This window comes from Mus caroli, unplaced genomic scaffold, assembly GCF_978045245.1.
Source record: "Mus caroli unplaced genomic scaffold, Mus_caroli_1 scaffold_5, whole genome shotgun sequence".
Lineage (NCBI taxonomy): Eukaryota > Metazoa > Chordata > Mammalia > Rodentia > Muridae > Mus > Mus caroli.
The window spans coordinates 66,134,286-66,153,991 of NW_028227260.1; the positions used below are offsets into that span (position 1 = coordinate 66,134,286).

Below are 19,706 nucleotides of genomic sequence, written 5' to 3' on the forward strand. Positions count from 1 at the left end.
AGAAGAAAGCCATGGACAGTTGGGACGGGCTCTTAGGACCACAACAGTGAAGGTTACACTTCAAGATCCCAGAGAGTCATTCCTTTACACAGGCAAAAACTATAGTCCCAATTCCATAAGCTCACTCTCATAACCACTATATTAAATGAAGTGTGTAGTCAAAATCCATCAATCCTTAATTGTTTTTCATCATCTCACGATTATTCATATAGTACTCACAGTAGCAGTCTGAATTAAAAAAAAAACCCTTCAACTTTAGTGTTCATTGATGTTCTGGTACTGTGAGGTAAGCAAGTGAGAAGGCATAGAGCATCCCCCACCCCTTGAACTACCCTTCCCCTAGAAGCCTGTGTTTGGCCTGTGTGACAGCATAGATTTTTTTTTTTTACCTTAACACTTCCTGTTCAAATGAACCCACTGTAACAATGCTCTGAAATGAAGGCTATGTTCAGAGTAATCATTGAGGCTGTGTAACTTATGAGAGTCAAAATGGTACAGAGGTGAGGGTTTCCAACTGTGAACTGTGACTGTCCATGACAAAGGGAGACATATCAAAAAGCTTAACAGTGAACATTTACACCAATATACAAAGAGAACTAAAATATACCAGTCAGAGACTCATGAATTATGAAACACCTGGAATGGAGAATGTCAGGTCTGAAGACCCCTGATACAAAGGCACCTGGCCTCATGAAAATAATAGTGTCAAAGGGGCCTTAGTCTCTTTCCTTTCTCCAATGTCTGTTGTGTTATCCCTGTTGTCTTTCTTCTTCTTCTTATGCCACGATCTTCTACCAAAATACATTTCCCCTTTTACTTAACTGTGGAAACAAGGTGTGGCTTTGCCATCATAATACTGCAGGAACATGGGGGCATATTCATATATCACCAAAGGATGATAGACTTTGGGATTAAGGGAAGAAAGAAGGTATGTGATGGATGTCAGCCCAGCTTAATTCTCAAAATCCTCAGTGATTTATGTGCTCATTTCTCTGCCATTACAAGGGGAATATAAGAATGCTGACATCTCAGAGCCTCAGAAAATAAAGGAATTGTGAACATTGGATAGCATCAGCATGAGACACGTGCGTGTCATTACAAATATGAGCAGGAATCCAGACGTGAAGTATACCTATATGAGAGTCCAAGTCAGAAAGGTCACCATAGGATATTTGCCAATGAACCTGAGGTAGGTACACAGTGAATTCAAGGCCAGCTGGCACTTTATAGTTAGATCCTGATTTTTTTTATGAGGCAGTGAAGAAAGGAAGGAAGTGAAGAAACAGCAAAAGAGTCTACCCGGAGCTAGTCACTTAGCTGTCTGCCTGGTGGGGCCAGCAGTTGGAATATTAACAGAAGTCTTGGAGTACTTGGGCTTTAAAACTGTTCCTATCAATCCTTGTACATGTTATCCTGGGTAGCAAATAAAGAGTGCTTTTGGGAAATCCTTCTGACTGATGCCTGTTGTGCATAGCTCTGGGGTTAATTATATTTGATGTTAAATCTCTTCTCCTGTGAGGGGTTTCGAACAAGGAATGAGTCAGCACTCAGGTGATTTCCTGTAAACCTGCTTCCCACCTTAATTTGTAAATTAAGGAGAGCTGATGATTGGGCAGATAAAAGAGAAGGTGGAGCAGAAGATGAGAGAGAGAGGAAGGAGAAAATGGAAGAGGGAGAGGATGCAGAGGAGGAGGAAGAAGAAGAAAAGCAGAGCAGAAGCACATGGCCTGGAGAAACTGCAAGTTCTAAGGGGTCTCATAAGCTATGGAAGATAGTAGTATAGCAGCAGATCTGCTTGTGTTTTCATTGTTGGGGCATATTTGGGAGGAGAGTTACCACAACAAAATGGTGCTCAATGTATTGATTTGAATTCAACTAACCTGAGATAAAAATTCACTGACCCCCCCCAACCCCCACCCCTAAATTGGGCTTGGGCAGTGACCTAGGCTGTAGCAGTATGGATTTGAAGGTGACTAGATTTAAGGAACAGCAGAGAGTCATCTATGCCTGAGAGAGCCTTTCTGTGTTTGTTTCCCTGTATCTTTCGCTCCCCACCCTGCCTCCCCCGTCTCCAAACAGGGACACAGACAGCTCGGATCTTTTTACACTGAGCTTCTCCCTGTGAATAAATAATTGGGAGACGAAGGTACAAAGGACTCCGGACCAGGTAATTAATTTCTATAAAGGGAGAAATATAACCTTTTGATACTTGAAGAAGGTATAAAGATATAGTGTTCTAATAAGTCTCTTGGGATACTCATATTCTGTCTAACATGGGCTCCACAGATTTTGGGTTTAAATCCTGGTTTGACAAGCTGCCTCTTATAAGTAGGTGTAGTACCTAAAGATGGGAAATTTTACCTGCCGTTCAGAACCAGATAGGGAATATTAGTCACTGACTCCAAGTAGAGAGAGCAGTGATAATCACCTGCTATAAACGGGTATTAATGAAGAGAACTCTGTGGCTCTAGGTAAAGAGCATAACAGATAGATATTATAATAGGTATTAATTAAATAAATGTCTGTGGCTCCTGGTAGAGAGCACAACAGACAGGATAGCTGCTCTAAGCAGAGAGCTTATTAATTATGAGAAATTTCATGTTCAGAATTAGGAAGTATTAGTCGCTGACTCCAAGTAGAGAGAGCCCTGATAATCACCTGCTATGAACAGGTATTAAGTAATAGAAGTCTGTGGCTCCAGGTAGAGAGCATAACAGATAGATATAATAATAGGTATTAATTAAATAAATGTCTATGGCTCAAGGTACAGAGTGCCCTAATAAGTCTTACAGGATATTCATATTCTGTCTAACGTGGGCTCCACAGGAATTTTGGGTTTAAATCTTGGTTTGACAAGCTGCTTCTTATAAGCAGGTATAGAAAGGAAAGGAAAGGAAAGGAAAGGAAAGGAAAGGAAAGGAAAGGAAAGGAAAGGAAAGGAAAGGAAAGGAAAGGAAAGGAAAGGAAAGGAAAGGAAAGGAAAGGAAAGGAAAGGAAAGGAAAGGAAAGGAAAGGAAAATAGAAGTGTGAATTAATTGTTTTAAAGATGATATAATAAAGTCTGCAAGAGACTTGTATTCTGTCTTACATGGGCTCCACAGGAATTTGGGGTTTAATTCCTGACATGACAAATTAGAAAGGCCTAAATAGGTTAAAATATGTGTGATTTTGAGTATTGTGGTGGTTTTATTGTTCCTCTGGGACAGAGGGCAAGCTACAGGTTTTCCTGGTTACGGCTGAAGGAGATGCTGATTTGGGGAAAAGGGTTTGTCTTTGTGGTTTTGGACAAGGTGATTAAGGTATTTACAACTTTCAGAGTTATATGGGTCAGATTTGATAGGGGGAGACCCCTGAGAACTAGATTCCAGAGAATGAAACAAAAAGTTTATCTTGATGATACTAAAATTTTGTTTTGAGATTATATATTATAGAATATATAGCCTTGGTGAATTTCATTATCAGACATGCTGAACTGACCTGCCTGAACCCCTGATGTCTTGGTTTTTCATCTGGATCCAGTCAGGATGCAGACATCAGAGACTAATACAATCATTGGTGTGGCCTTCTTAAAGCCAACTAACTGTCCCATTTTCTTACCTTTTCCCCTCCCTTTAAAATATCTCAAGCCCATATTCAGCTTGAAGAAGATATGAAGAGTCGTCATCCCAGTTCCCTAGGTTTTAGGACTGGGGGTGGTTATTACAGGTTATCTTTGATACTAAAAATTTTGAAGTACAAGGCTTGAGGCCAGTCCTTCTATTGCTGCTATTATAAACAGATCTGAGATGTTTAAGCCTGTGAGTTAAGGGTCCAATAGGAAATTCATGGCTCTGAGTTTATTGTTAGGGTGTTCTCAGTTATTTTCATTAGAAGTGGCTGAGAGTAGTTAGAGAACAGTCTAGATTACATAGATGTTTTCAAAAACGTCAGAAGTCTGCAGAATGTGACATTTAATGCTATTTATTCACTTGTTGAGACCAGGCTGCTCCTGACAGCTTTCCCTGTCTTGGATTCAAAGAAACTGAGCATCTTTGAGTTACTCCAGTTGTGGTGAAACAGACACTAGGCAAGAATTGCCTCATTCATCTACAGTCATAATACTGTCCAAAGAAAGGACACAGTTACAGGTTAGGACAGCTTGATTCTGCCAAGACAGAGTAGGCTAGTCCTTAATATTCCTGTTTCTCTAAGACTGTCAGATGACCCTGGCCAGTAGGCTGAAGACAGATGCTCCAAAATGCTGAAGTAAGGAACTGTCCAGGTGATCTATGGATTGGCTAAGTTTTGGAAGCTGTTTTAGGCTTCCTATATATTTTCAGTTAATATCAGTCGTTCTTGGATTTCTGGTGGGGATAAAAAACTACATAGTCTCCTAACCAACCCAGGCTTTTTATTTTGAGAGGAACAGTTTTGAGAGGATGGTTTTCAGATGGCATTCAATCTAAAGCCAAGACATAGGCAGATATAGGATTATAAGTCTTTTAAGTAAGGGTAGATGACAGAGGTTCTGTTTAATTAACAAACATGATGGACTGGGTCTTAGGTCTCTTGTACATTATAGATTACAAAATAGTAATAGTTATGTTCAATTATGTCTGAGATAAAACAGACTTTTAATTGGACAGAAAGGGGGAAATATTGTAGATAGCCCTGGAGCTAATTATATTTGATATTAATTCTGTTCTCCTGTGACTGGTTGTGAACAAGTGATTTCCTGTAAACTTGCTTCCCAACTTAATTTGTAAAATAAAGGAGAGCTGCTGATTAGGCAGATAAAAGGGAAGGTGGAGCAGAAGATGAGAGAGGAAGGAGAAAATGGAAGAGGGAGAGGATGCAGAGGAGGATGAGGAAGAAGAAAAGCAGAGCAAAAGCACATGGCCTGGAGAAACCTCAAGTTCTAAGGGGTCTCATAAGCTGTAGAAGATGGTAGTATAGCAGTAGATCTATGAAATCTAGGCACACAGCATGTACTCGTATTAACTGTATTGTGTTTTCATTGCCCGGGCATATTTGGGAGGAGATGTACCACAACAAATGTCTGCTTCATCAACGTCTGAATTTTCATTCAATACATAATAAAAAAAATAATGATTAGGTAACCTGAGGACTTGGTGGAGGCCAACAATCCTCCTTGATATTTTTCTTATGCTGTTTTCACAAACAACTCACATTTTTTAATGCCTACAGCACGTGTTTATTATTTGCACCCCCAAACACACACACACCTAGACACAGTGACAAATCTTCATGATTCTACATGGATGATGGTATACAGGGGCATGACATTTTGTGTACGATCACAGGACAAATGAAAATGCTGGCATACAAACCTACTCTGAATCCCACTGATTGATCACATTAGATCCTACAATACTGATTTTTTTACTAAGAGGGATAGCAAGAAATTATTCCAGAAGAGTACTAAATAGAGGTTAACTGATGTTAACCTCAATCAAGTAAATGCCCTGCACCATAAAAAGGGTTTGTTTGAAAGCTTACAAAACTCCTGAAAACTTAAAACTAATTTAAAAAAAAAAAGCCAGGCATGGTAGCACAGGCCTATAATTCCAGGAATTGAGAAGTGGAGAAAATCAGGAGATCAAAGTCATGGTTGGCTGTATACTGAAACCAAGGCCAGGCTGGCTACATGAGAACTCATCCCAAAAGTTAAAATATTTTTAAAAACACTTGTCACTTTAGACATGAAACAGGATACCAAAAGGCAGTGCTGTAGTGAGACCTCCCACTCTGGTCTCTTAGGTGAAGAAGGACATGCAGTCCAGACTTCCAGGCAGTGAGGCAGAGTTGGCAGACTGTGGTGGCACATAGCGGCTAGGAGGCTGCTGCCCCCTCTTTCCAGCAGAACCTGAGAACAGAAAAGGAAAGGTCAGAGCCAAATCACATGTGTGTTACCACCCAGGTAATACTCGCAATTTGGTGCCCCACCCAGTCTAAGAGCTGTCCCTGAAAGCAAGAACAGACACACTCCCTTATCTGTGATCTGGGCTCCTCCATCTATCCATCACAGTTGCCAAAATCCCACTTAGTCAAACCATGGGTCTAAGGTATGATCCTCACTGTGTCAGGGAAGTTGTGCACCTCCTCATACTCCTCCCCTAGATTTCCGTCCGGCCTACATCACTACTTCTTCCGGACCTCTATGAGAAGCAAAGTCTCCACTTTCATTCATTGCTCTTTATTGCAGTATGTCCACCACCAAGTGGCTTCCCACTAACACACTTCATGAGGTTGTACTTTGTTGTTATTTTGTTTTGCTTTGGTTTGGTTTTGTTTGATTGTGTGGTGTTTGTCATCAGGGCCCGGCCTTCCTCTCCAGTCTCTCCAGCTCTGGAATTCTCCTCTGAGCTCATGACTGGAAGGCACCCAGGCTCCACATCTATACATACAAAGGCACTGAAGTCATCACCAAGCCCTCCATCCCTTTCATACCATCCTTCCTATGCATGACCTCCCAGATCTTCCCAGTTGACAGTGAACTGGGGATGTTGACCTGGGCTGGGAGTCATGACCACTTCCGTTCCTTCTATTTGACATGCTCTTGCACTCAGGTAAGACCTGGCCACATTGGGGGCCTCAGTCTACTGGGTTGTGGTTATTGTTGTTGTTGTTGTGGCAATGGTGGTAGTTTTGTTCTGTTTTGTTTTGGGGTCAGACACTGTCCATTAGCTGTTGAGCAACTGTTGCTAACTGAAGATTCCCCTAGCAGCCCCTGGAATACCATCTCTTAAGTCAGAGTGAGGAAGTTAAGTGTCTGAGCCTAGACAGCTCAGTTTCAAAGTTCCCAGGTATAACTAAATGACAACCCCTCCAACTCCCTAACTCTCCCTACCTTGTGGTCCATGTCCAGGAAGATAACTACTGGGCATTTTGCCATGCCTTTTTGGAGAGGCAGAAACAGGAGGAGGCAGAGGAGAGTTTCTCAGAGCCAACAGAGCCTCAGCAGCCTCCAGCTTCCTCTGCCACTCTACGGCAGCAGCAACAGAATCGTGCTTGGTGGCATCAGGGACCTGCAAAGGAAATGACATTAGAGAATGACAGCTGGGAGACCACACCTCATCCCACTTGCACAGGAGTCCCATCAAGTGCCCAGCTCCTCCAAGTAACACCCCCACCCAGCTTTCTGTTCTTCCCATCCACTAAACTCATTGCCTACAGGGGACCTGGATCCCACTACTTTGTCAGGACCTGTGGCTGCAGTAGAAGAGGCTCAGGGACTGCACGGTTTTTCACGATCACACTTGAGTATCTGGAAACAAGATCAGGAGAGGCCAGCTGATTAAACCCTCTAGGGGAGAACTCCTACCAAAACACTTGGAGGACCAGGGCTTTGAAAATCAGGCTGGGGAAATCTGAATAGTTTGAAAATGTTGGTCTTTTTTATCTAGGCGTCCCTTAGCCTGCTTCCTTGTCAAACTTCTATATTTTTCTCGAGACACTAATTCATATCAGATCTTTCCTCCCAGGGCTACCTTGAAGGTGATGAAGAATCCAAGGTTACTATACTCTAGTCTGCATAGCATCTGGAAAGATGTGAGTACCCTCCCTTCTCAGGGACTGACTCTTGCTTCCATTTTGCCCAGTCCTCACTGGTTATGAAGGACAAGCCAGGATCTTCTCTAGGAAGTTTTCTCTGCTGGCCTTCAGCCTTCCTCTGGGCCTCTATGGCCCATTCCCATCATAACTTCACATCCCAACAGGATCTTCTCCCATGTCCATCTATAGTAACATCGAGTAAGGGGCCAAGTGTGATAAAGGCTTACCGTGTGGTAGGCCTTCTTCCAGTCCTGTTGTCAGTGTTCTAAATGTATACTGGTTTCTCAGAATGAGTACTGGAAACAATATTCTTTGGAAAATGAAATCACTTATCCAAACTCTCAAGATTAGTTCACCTCAAGCACAGGAGTGATGCTCCGTTCACTTCTCCTTCTTTTTTTTTTTTTTTTTTTCAGCTCTCATATCTGCTCAGTTTCTTTTTTTTTTAATTAGGTATTTTCCTAGTTTACATTTCCAATGCTATCCCAAAAGTCCCCCATACCCACCCCCCCAATCCCCTACCCACCCACTCCCCCTCTTTGGCCCTGGCGTTCCCCTGTACTGGGGCATATAAAGTTTGCAAGTCCAAAGGGCTTCTCTTTCCGGTGATGGCTGACTAGGCCATCTTTTGATACATATGCAGCTAGAGACTGCCTCTTTCACCTCTACATTTCTTCTTCCTTTTCCTCCTCCTTCTTTCTCTTTCATCCACCTCCCGTGGCATCAACCATACCACAGTTTCAGCATAGAGTACTATGAGACCCGTCTGGCTCTTAATCCTTATTCAACTCACCTTTTGGGCCTGGCAATGGGACCGTGGTTCTTCCCTGAATAAGAAATCACAGATTGCTGCTGCTGGGTCACTGGAGCATAAGGCAGAACGGAAGGTTCTTGTGGCTTGCTGTGCATCAGAGTGCCTTGGGAACTTCCCTGCAGGAATAGAGACAACAGTAGGAATTTGGGTGTCAGGTCAAGCATGACTCAAGGAGAGATGGAGGAGCAGAGAAAGTCAGGATCTCAGAACTTGAAGACCCTGAAGATCAGTGAGGCTTACCTTTAATTTTCAGTTCAAACTGAAATGTAAGAAGATGTTAATCCCAAGGTCTTATAGGTGGTCATGGTAGATTTGGGGATGGAACACATGTCATTAGGACACAGTACAGGGAGCCTGGGAAGTAGCTTCTCAAAGCACCTCCCATAAGCAATAGGGTCTTCTTACCTCCCATAGGGTTTTGGGGGGCCTGGTCTCATGCTTGTGCACAGTGCTCTCTTTTCCATCTGTAAAATACCAGGTACAGCTTAGATGAACCTCACTGTCCCCCATCTTTCCAAATATTCCAGTCATTTTCTGGAGGTTTTCTCTCACTATGTATCTTTCCCAGCTCTGGAATAACTTCCTTTTTCTAGTGAATGGCCAAGAGGATCATTTGTATAAAAATACTTTGGGCTAACTAGCAAGATAGTGCCCCCAAAACAACAAACTTACTCAACAACAAAACTCTACTTACATAAAGCCAAAACAAAGGACTTAAACAGATAGCTCTCTAAAGCATCTAATTCCTAATATTGATATGATACATGAGTACCAACTGTCACACTACAATTTCAAAACAGGGAGGCTAACAGAATTCTCATGCTCCCTCCACCTAAACTTGGGTTCTTTCCCCAGACAAAGACACTCACTGCGTTTTTCTGCTTCAACAGCCAACCTCTTGCCATGCTTGTGAAATTTAGGGGTACCGGCCATATTCTTTATCACTTCTTGATCCAGGGGCCTCTTCAGCCTTGTACCCTGCTCCTTCTTTGGGGCACTCACAGCAGGCAAGAGCCCATGCTGTTCCCTAAAGTGAAGGATTTAAGGCCCAAGGTTAGTAACGTGTAAGAGGTCTGACCCTTTCTTACCCTACCAGACATGATACTCACAAGAAGGTATTGCCACTGTGACATTTGTTGGCCTGAAAGAGGCAGAGATGGTTTTTAACCCCTGATTTGGATAGTGATGTAATGGTTGTAGAAATTGTCATAGTGACCTACAGGTCTTCTCCAGCCTAATTCAAGCTCCCCCAGGGAGCTCTGATGCCTACTGTTGTATGTGGAGTCTGAATGGCAGCTGGGTACATCAGGTATGTTTGTGTTCCATGGCTTTAGGGTCTGTAGTTGAGGTCAAATTGCACCTAGATCCTCTATCCTGGGGTTTCTTACTCTACCCCTAGAAAGCCACATTTTCAGTGACTAGAATATTTCTCTCTACTCTGCTCACTGCTGTAGTAAGATTTCACCCCTGTCTCTTCCTATTGCTTCCTCAACTTTTATCTAGCCTTTTGTACATAGTCTCCTTTCCAGAAGTTCCATGTTCACAAAACTCTTCAAAGACCCACAGATACTCAACCTGATAAATGAGTTTTCCTGCTTACCTTCATTCCCCACAATCCACTTTCAGGCATAAATAGTCCTGAATTGTCAACAGTAACTATACTCTATTCTGTTACATCATTAATTGTCTTCCTTGGGCCCTGTATTCATTCACTTCCAGTATGGGATACTATTATTATCACGTGCTGTCAGCCAGTAGTCTCATAAATTCCATATTTCTCTTAATTTTCCATCAAGGTTGATCTCATGCTTAACCTTAATCTTGATTATTTCCTTGATTCCCCCCTTTATACTGAATACTCTCTTCCTTTTCATTAAAAAAAAATCACATCATTCGTCTGAATCAGAAGTGATGTCAAAGCTTTTGATCCCAGTGCTCAAGAAGCTGAAGCAGGAGGAGTGGGAGTTTGAGGCCACTTTTGGTTAACCAGGAAGACAGTATCTCAAAACAAATATATATATATATATACACACACACACACATATATATATATATATACACACAAGTGAAATTCGTTTCTAGTACTTGTTATGGTGTCACTGCTAAGTTATTTCTATTTAACATATAAAATGATGGCTATTATGCCAAGTTAACAAAGAAATACTATTTCACATTGCTCATATTCATCCCTCTTATGCTGTTGATCTCTCTCCATCCAGACCTCTTCCTCTGCATAAAAAGGTCTCCTTTGTACTTTTATGTCATATACACACTTATACACATTTACAGTTGAAAGTTGATTCCACATTAAAAAAAACATACATTTGTTGCTATTTTCCTGTTCCCTTTAAAAAAACATTTACATTCCCTTCTTCCCTCTCAATTTTCTTGTCAATACCTTAAAAATATGGCAAAATATTTGTCTAGATACCCAACATATGCACAAAGCACTATATTTTAGACTGTAACTGAGTCAACGACAGAAAAAGTAAATTAAGGCATAAAGATTGAAAATGACATATTAAAATACTATATGTGGGAGGGGAAATCTGGGAGGTGTTGAGGTGGGGAAAGAATGTGATGATAAATATGTATGAAATTTGCATAGAATAAATTTTAATAATACTTTACATAGGAAACACTCCATACTTCAGAAGAGTCATCACCTGGTGGTCACAAATGATTTTAACAAAGCTGGAAAATATGACAGTATGCCATAAAAACCATATTAAGTCAATAAACTAGAAACAAGTAAATTAAAACAGAAATCTGATAATGGAATCTTCAGTAACAGTACAATAGAAAAAGTATCTGTTGAGCATATTGGCACGATCACTGAAAGACTCGGTTAGAGAAAAGTATTAAAATCTGGCTAAGAAAAATTAAAATAAAAGAAAGTATGAAGCTCTTCAATCAAAAACATCAAAAGGTCAGGATTGTCACTCGCTGTAATCATTAACAAAAGGAAAAGTTGTTGCTCAGAGTTCAATATCAATGTGTAGGATCCAAAATGGCTAACGCCATGTGATGGAGGACGAAGATGGAGGAGTGAACTCCAGAAAAACAAACAAACAAACAAACAAACAAAACGGTCAGTACACAACATGGTGGTAAGCGCCACACACAGAGTCACTTTAGGGCAGAACATACACACCAGGAAATTCTAAGGAAGACCACAACCAACACTGCCAAATCGCTACAAAAATTATATCAGGAAATAGCACAGGAAAAAAAAAAACAGATCCCCCAATGAAAATTTTTTACATATCTAATGACAGGCCAAGAGATAACGCAAAATGAGTCACAGATCTAAGTTTAAACTGGTAACTTTTAAAAGCTGTGTCTGACCCTTGCAACTGTCCTGCACATTATAGAAATGTACTTGGTCCCAAAATATTTCTACCACCCACCAGAAGGTGTCACACAGGAGCAGTTATGCGCAAGACCTGCTGAGAGCAATCTCCTCAGGGAGGAAAGCTAGAAGAGGCCTCAGGGCGCCATGGCTCACATAGACTCGGGCCTTGGAGAAAGCATTTGGACCCTGCACCTCCTGAGAGCCATGAGAAACATCACAGTCCTAACTGGACAGGGAGACCACAGGCAGGCCTCAGGAGCACTTCTGTCTGTGGAAACCCCTCAGAAGGGCCACTCACCGGGAACCCGAAGACCTCTGCATTTTCGATTCAGCCAGAGGACCTTGTGTTCAGGCTGCTGGGCTGTCCAGAGTGAGGACGAGCAGCAAAGACAGTAATAAGACAGTTCAGAGGGGCGGGAATTAGGACACAGGCCACTCAGAGAAATGTATCCACTGGTTGAGCACGCTGGACTAGGCTGAAACAGGGAGGAACCAGGCGATTGGGGCTGAAAGCTATGGAGAGGGCGGGGTTTCAGCAGTGCAGGGGCCAGGCTAGACACTCCACACCCAGAAGGGTGGGCAGCTCAGCAGATCTGTGCAGAGAACTCCTGGAGTCAGCTGTCTGTCCCTGGAGCAATCACACAGGCTGTTGGAAGGATGAACTTAGTCCCCTACTTTCCACCTTCTGGGCAGGTAAGTCTCTTACTATGTACTCTGGAAGACCCTCGAGGGGGCCGAGGTTTGAACAGGGCAGGTGGCCCTTCTTGTCCTCAGGACCTCAACCAGCTGTGCAGATGAATATCACAGTAGCCTAATGGGGTCGTGGGCAACAGCCAGGTTGGGACTGAGTACAGCCTTAACTCTCTTTTTCAGAATGTGAAAAACTTAATACATTACACCCAGGACAGTGTGACCTTTGCTCACACCATGGAGAACTCATCCAGCGACCCAAGAGAGGCCAGGGAGCCTGCTCCTCAAACAAGGTCCTGGAGGGGCCGCTTCCAAAGAGCTCTGGCACGCTTATACAAGTTCTTCAGGTGAGGACCCCAAGTCAGCCCCTGCTTCTCTCACCACTCACAGTAAGCCAGGCTGTCTCCCTTGTGCTCCCACACACACTACACGAACCCTCATCTCCGTTCCATGAGGCCTCCTAAAGGTCCACCTGTCTGTCTGTTTCTCCAGTAGGAGAGGACACCGAACGACCCAAGGCTGACACCACTGGAATCCTAGACATGGGGGCCATGCTCAGTGATCAAGATCTACGACTGCTCAGGCCCCTGCTCTCAAGGAATCTTGTCCAGTGATGTTGAAATAAATGCTGACAGACTTTCAAACTTTCTTTGACTTCGTGAAAATTCTTTCCCATTCCATACTCACATCAACTTAAGAAGTGCTGGGATGATATTTTGGAGATGCGGGTGGGAATAGCTGGGAGGGGAGAGATAGAATCTTTCTGCCTACCCCCAAGACGACCAGGTTGCCTCCTTGAGAAAATGAGGCCTGCTGAGCGGGGTGGGGTTGTGGGGAGACATTTGTTGCAATGCAGTCTCCACTCGAGAGTTTTTTCTCAGATGGCCATCCAGTCAGGACCCTTGCACTCTAAGCAAGCATCAAACACTGAAAATTTTAAACAGTGTTTGTGAAGGGGGTGGTGCCCACAGACAAAGAATCTATACTGACTCTAAAGGGGCTTTAGACTTCATGTTCACTAACAGTGTCCATGCACACACAGCTCCTCAAGACTATAAAACCACACCCCACCCACACCCACACCCCTGCACCCCCAAGAAGTAACCTTGTTTCCAGCTACACAAGGTTGCTCTCCATGTGATGAGGGTTTCTTGACTTCCTACTGTGACCTTGGGAGTTACTGAAACATAGTTTCCTCAGGGCAAACCTGCAAGGGAGGACAGAGCTCAGCTGTTCTTTTACCCTAAGGTGGAAAAGCAGCCAGGCAGTTTCACTAAATTGTGAAATAGCCCTGTAAGGGAAGATAAACAGCCTATAGAACAACTCACAAGCCTTTCCCGCCTTTAAGTAACATATACTTCTATATGCCACACATGAATAAAGTAAAAAACTGCTTGTCTGGGCCCAGCTGACCCCCTCCTTTTTCCTGGCGGGGCAGGGTGTCTTCTCAGAGGTACTTGACAAGCAGACAGCAGCATTTCAAATCCCAAATCCTTGTTCTCAACTCCTGTAGAAGAGCCAGGGTGAAACCCAGAGGGAGAGACTAGTTGGAGCTGTTATTGCTCATGCACGTCATTGCTTTCAAAAATAGCTCACAAGGTCTGTATCTCAGCTCACTGAGTAAAAGGTACAGTCCCAGGGCTGGAGAGATAGCTCAGCAGTTAAGAGCACTGACTGCTCTTCCAGAGGCCCTGATTTCAATTCCCAGCAACAACATGGTGCTCACAACAATCTGTAATAGGATCTGATGCCCTCTTCTGGTTTGTCTGAATACAGGTACAGTATTCTCATATATTTAAAATAAATAAATTTCTATTTATTTTTCTTAAAAAAAAAAAAAAAACAAGCACAATACGTCCTGGAACTAGTGTGTGGTAGAATACATGGTTGCAGGCACAGGGACCTTTCCTAGGTTTCACAACAGGGAAAAAATGGCCCCATAGAGCAGGGGACAATGGCATTTCTGTTTCCTTTTTTATTGAACCCTCAAATAAAATCCATGTAATGGCATAGCCCACACTCACAGACAGTTCACATCTCCTCAGGAACATTGTTCTGGAAATATCTTCATAGGCATATCCAGAGATACATCTTTGAGTTGATTCACAATAGAGTCAGATCCACAGTGAAGATTGGCTATAACCATGTTTTTATCCCAGAGACTTGGATGCATTCTTTCTGTGGCACATTTGGTACCCTGAGCATCATCTGTCCTCACTAGTGCTTTCTCTACTGACTTGGGCTCCATGACACTTGGTTTCCCATTGTTGTGAATAGCACCATAGACCTAGAGCAAGCTGGGGAGGAAAGGGTCTATTGAATCCCAAAATTTAGTATCCTATACTTAAATTGACTGGGGAAGACAGGAGCTGAAGCAGAGGCTATACAGAAAGGCTGCCTGCTGCCTAGTTCTCATGGCTTATTCTTCCTACTCTCTTACATAACCCAAGGCCACTGGCCTAGGGATTGCACTGCCCAGTGGAATGGGCCCTCCATTATCACTGGTTAATCAAGAAAATACAGATACCAGTCTGATGGAATGATTACCCCAAATGAGGTTTCCTCTTGCCAGATGACCTTAGCTTGTCAAAAAGGTAACTAAAGCAGGCTCAGTTGGGAAGCTGAGCTCTGTGTCACAACTTATCAAGTTCTAGTTGAACCTCACTCCAAGGACTCAGCTCCACCAACCCAAAAGAGGAGAAGAAGTTTCAAATTCCATGAGATAGGTAGTCTGCCCAGTGGTTATGCCTTTTTAGTTTATAAATCTATGGATGTTGAGGCGAGTGAGCGTGTGTGTGTGTGTGTGTGTGTGTGAGAGAGAGAGAGAGAGAGAGAGAGAGAGAGAGAGAGAGAGAGAGAGAGAGAGAGAAAACACTGGATGTCTATTGAAATATTTAGTGAAATGTAGTTGGATGCAGCAGCAGCAACACTAGGAAGAGGAAGAACAAAGGCAGCTGGATTGACTCATGAGGAGCCTCCATAGGTGTTCCTCTTCTCATCCCATACCCAATCTGACCAGCACTCTCCAGGCTGACTCCTATCATGGCCACAGAACAATCTGCACACTGACCACCAGACATGCACTGGTATCATTCAGCAGTACCCAGATATTTTTGTCTCCCAAATTTCTCACCTCTTGCCACAATCACTCACCAAACCCTTCTAGGCCTGTGTTTCTCAACCTGTGGGTGGAGACCCCCATGGGGGTTGTATACTATGAATATCAGATACTTCCACTATGACTCCTAACAGTAGAAACTTAAAGTTCTGAAGTGGCGATGAAATAATATCATGGTTGGGCACGTCCCTGCATTTGGAAGGTTGAGAACCACTGTACTAGTGTCTGAAGGACCTGTCTCTTCCCTCCCACTCTGTACAGAGCTACAAGTCACAGCTTCACAAAAGAAGATACTTTTGTCTGTCACGCTGTGCTCAGAACTGATTCTCTGTACACTCTCCAATAACACTGCTCTTCTCCTAGCCTGAGACCCCAGACATGGTCCAGTGCAAGTGTTGGCTATTCTCAGGGCTGAGAACATATGGAGATTTGTCCCTCGATTCTCCTTGCTGTATGGATGCATTTACACTAATATTCTCAAAGAAAGCTCAAAATAAAAATTGTATGCAATTAAGGTTTACAAGTATATGAAATATTGCAAAATGATTACGTTCAAGCTAAATACTTTTTGGTTCCCCCCGCCCCAGAGTAACCATTATTCCTTTGTAATGACATCACTCAGACTTCCATCTTGATCGTTTCAAAGGCACAGGGAAGTCTTGATCAATTATATATATATATATATATATATATATATATATATATATATATATGTATATATATATATATATAATTGTGTGTGTGTGTGTATGTGTGTGTGTGTGTAACATAAATATTTGATACAGATTTAACTTACAATTGTCTATCATAAAAGAACCAAGTAATAGATAAGGTTTATGCGTTTTAAAAGTTATAAGCAACTAAGGCAGCCTATTTATCATGTACTTCATAGATCACATATAGCACATATACAACCTATATCTCTGAATACTATTATCCAACACCACCAAAGTGTACATTATATTCATATGATAAAAAATATGTTTTGCCTGTACATGGTCCCCTTCCCATTTTCCATCTGTACCTCTCAGACACTGGCAACCACTGGCAATTTTCTCTACCTATGTATGAGGTAGTAGATAACACATTTGTACATTTTTATAAATCTCACTGTACCTTAGTATTATTTCATCCATGTCATTGAACAACAACAGCCAACTAAAAGGCATGACAAGATTTCTGTCTGTTTGTGGCTAGATGATGCTCCATGTCTTTGTGCACATATGTCTCTCTTTGTGAGAAAGGGTATTTTTTAAAGTTGCTGTGGACTGAATATCAGCCTTTTCACTTGTAAAGTAAACAGTCTCCCCCTTGGCCTATCCCCAGCCCATCTTAAAAGTTGAAAGAAATTTAAGAGCATCGGCTGAGTTTCACCATGCTGTATTTAAACTTATTCTCTAGCACACACAAGACTTCTACTTGTCATCCCTCTGAATCGGCCTCCCAAGTCCCTGGAAATGGAAGATTTGCCTCCCCACACTTAGATCCAGCTATATTGGTGATCTATTTGTCCACTAACAGACATTTAGATTATGTCTGCTATAACAAGTATCACAGGTATTGCTTCACCAGGCCTGGAAATGCAAACATTTCTTGCAGTGATTGGTCTTATTTCTCTTGGACACACCTTCAGTACAGGTGCAGCTAGAATGTATGGCAGTTCTAAATTTAATGTTTTGGGAAACTTGCATGGTGTTTTCCATGGTTATTTTGCCAATTCCCTCCTTAAGAGTGTTGTACAAGGGGTAATTTGCTCCTTGTTGGCACTAATTCCCATCTCTGATGATTTGTTAATGTAAACAAAGGTGAGTTGTTGTCTCGCTTTGAATTTCATTCACTTTTTCCCGATGATTATGATTGAGAACTTTTGAATATATAGGTTGGCTTTATGTATATCTCCTTTCAACAATGTCTATTCAGGTCCTTAGTCCATTTGTGAACATGGGTATCTGTGGGTTTGTTCTCCTATTGAATTCTGTGCCTTCCAGATGTTTTTGATATTTATCACCCATTGATACCTACATAGATTCCTGACAATATTGGCACTGTACAGGAAAGAGACCTAACACTTGGAAGATTCTGTGCTGGCTAAGTAGTTGCCTGAGGGATGGCCAAAACTTTTCAGCTCAGCTGAGACCACATTATTATATGCCCCTCATCCCTTGTGACTACAGTGAAAACCTTAGTCTCCTAGAGGGGAGGACCTGGAGAGGCCACTACTGAATAACAGTCAAGGCCAATGGTGAATCTCTCGCTGCCCCTTCCCCATACATCTTGAGGCTCACACAGGGTCCTGTCCAGCACAACCCATTCTCGGGGCAATTCTGGGATGTTTTCTCTCATGGGATGTGGTGGAAGTCACACACTTATAAGGATGTGAGGAAAGTTGATTGCAGTTTTTTTAACAGTGATCTAGGATTGTTGGCAGTTGATCCAGAGCTTTGGATGGTTGTTTTCATGTGAGTTGGGAGTGTTTCTGTTTTTTTGTTTTGTTTTTTTTGTTTTTTTTTACAAAATTTTTCACTATATTCAGCAGGTATGGCCTTGTTGGAGTATGAGAGTCACTGGGAGTGGGCTTTGAGGTTTCAAAAGCCCAAACCACCATAAGTGACTGGCTCAGGCTTTCTCTGGATCCTGCTTATGGTCTCGATGTGTTAGCTCACAGCTACTGCTCCAGCACCATGCCTGCCTGCTGCCTGCTCAGCACTATGTCTGTCTGCCTGCTGCCTGCTCCCTGCCATGATTTTCTTGACAACTTCTGAAATGGTAAGCAAATCCCCAGCAAAACACTTCTTACTTTGGTAACTTCCTTTGCTCATGGTGTCTCCTCAGAACGTTAGAGAAATAGATAAAACACTGACATGCAACACATGCTCTACATCATTCTAACCTCAAACTTCCAATGTTCCAGCCTTGGTCTCCTGTACTGAGATGGCAGGCATGTGCTAACATGCCAGGCTTATGTGAGTCAGCCTGTTACATGTGTTAGCCTTCCACGGTTGAGAGGAAGTAGGTGTGGAAAACAATTAATAATGGGACCAATCTGAATGGGCCCAGGCCCTTGCGTAGCACTTGGAGCACACACACACACACAAACACACACACACACATACACACAAACACACACACACACACACACACACACTCTAAAGTCAGTTGGCTGTCCCCATACATTTGTATAGAGGATCTTGGAGACTATGTTCAGCAAAGATTCCTCTACTTTAAAAATATTTCCCTGTGGTGCAACTGCAAATTCTTTCTTCTCCTACTGAAGATCAAAATCATGCAGTTGGCTGTCTTGCTCCATGCTTGGATACTCAGTGCTAATGAGGCTGAGCCAGAAAATGATGAGTTCAAGACCTGCCTGAGTTACATATGGTGACACTCTCCACAAGAGCTACAACAAAGAAAGCAGCTGCTTTGTACACCTATATCATGGGTCTCAGCTGCCATGACCTCAGGAACAAGCATCATGCTTTAGCAACTTTTCATTAGCTCTGCTACATGCAAGGCCAAGGCACTCTCCCGGTCAGCACCATGGAGAGTTGCCCAGGAATTGGGGCTCTTTTCAAGACTCAAAACTAGATGTGGATCTTCTGCCAAATGTAGATAGTGAAGATTTTCTCCCACTCGGTATGCTGTCTATTCAGTGGATTGGATGCTCTTTGCTGTTGGTCTCATTGGTAAAGAAGGCCAGATCTTTATAGGAACACCTTGTCTTGGTGATATCTGCCTCAAGCACTTTCAGAGTTTCAGGTCTGACATTAAAGCTAGTCATTACTTTGCCAAGAATTTCTTCACAGAGAGGTGGCAGCTAACATCAGTCTTCTCCAATTGAGGTGTACAATTTCATGTGAATTCAGTATGACAGGAAAAAACTTTCATGTTTTTTTTTCAACTTGGGGACCACAAGAATATATAGATACATAAAATCATGGGTGTGCTTCTATTAAAGTATAAAGGAAGAGGTCTAGGAAGAACTTAGGCATTATCAAATGTGGGGGGGGGGACAACTTGAGAGTATGTGGTTTTGGTGGGGTGACTCATGCATGACACTGTCAGCATGAAACTCAATTCTGCAGACCACAAAGAGATACCACTTAAGAAACAAAATGTCTACTGGCATGTTGAGCATGTCAAAGAGAAGAATGCTTTCAGGACAAGGCTTCACGGGG

General features: G+C 42.6%; 2 protein-coding genes across 3 annotated transcripts; one reads left to right on the top strand and one right to left on the bottom strand.

The window, feature by feature from the left end:
- Window positions 1–5,204: 5,204 nt before the first annotated feature.
- Window positions 5,205–12,083, bottom strand: LOC110287117 (doublesex- and mab-3-related transcription factor C1-like). Its single transcript, XM_085838079.1, has 7 exons — window positions 12,022–12,083; window positions 9,238–9,395; window positions 8,774–8,832; window positions 8,348–8,484; window positions 7,207–7,267; window positions 6,851–7,028; window positions 5,205–5,866 (listed from the first exon to the last, which is right to left on the bottom strand). Exons 1-7 carry the CDS (start codon window positions 12,042–12,044, stop codon window positions 5,757–5,759), a joined length of 726 nt encoding a protein of 241 aa, XP_085694205.1. The 5' UTR covers window positions 12,045–12,083; the 3' UTR covers window positions 5,205–5,756.
- Window positions 12,084–12,305: 222 nt separating this feature from the next.
- On the top strand, window positions 12,306–13,034 carry LOC110287533 (protein FAM236D). Of its 2 annotated transcripts, none has more exons than XM_029472974.1 (3): window positions 12,306–12,416; window positions 12,597–12,760; window positions 12,906–13,034. In XM_029472974.1, the coding sequence occupies exons 1-3, from the start codon at window positions 12,381–12,383 to the stop codon at window positions 12,934–12,936; spliced, it is 231 nt and encodes a 76-aa protein (XP_029328834.1). In that variant the 5' UTR covers window positions 12,306–12,380; the 3' UTR covers window positions 12,937–13,034. The 2 variants fall into 2 exon arrangements, with proteins under 2 accessions (XP_029328834.1, XP_029328835.1); XM_029472975.2 differs by having other exon boundaries at window positions 12,909–13,034.
- The last annotated feature ends 6,672 nt before the right edge of the window (window positions 13,035–19,706 follow it).

Excerpts from the sequence above, each read along its gene's own strand:
- LOC110287117 (XM_085838079.1), bottom strand. The coding sequence starts at position 12,044 with ATGCAGAGGTCTTCGGGTTCCCG. Across the intron at positions 9,396-12,021 it reads CAGAGGTCTTCGGGTTCCCG|GGAACAGCATGGGCTCTTGC; the intron begins GTGAGTGGCCCT and ends CCTTCACTTTAG. Across the intron at positions 8,485-8,773 it reads CCCCCAAAACCCTATGGGAG|GGAAGTTCCCAAGGCACTCT; the intron begins GTAAGAAGACCC and ends CTATTCCTGCAG.
- LOC110287533 (XM_029472974.1), top strand. The coding sequence starts at position 12,381 with ATGAACTTAGTCCCCTACTTTCCACCTTCTGGGCAG. Across the intron at positions 12,417-12,596 it reads ACTTTCCACCTTCTGGGCAG|AATGTGAAAAACTTAATACA; the intron begins GTAAGTCTCTTA and ends TCTCTTTTTCAG. Across the intron at positions 12,761-12,905 it reads CGCTTATACAAGTTCTTCAG|TAGGAGAGGACACCGAACGA; the intron begins GTGAGGACCCCA and ends CTGTTTCTCCAG.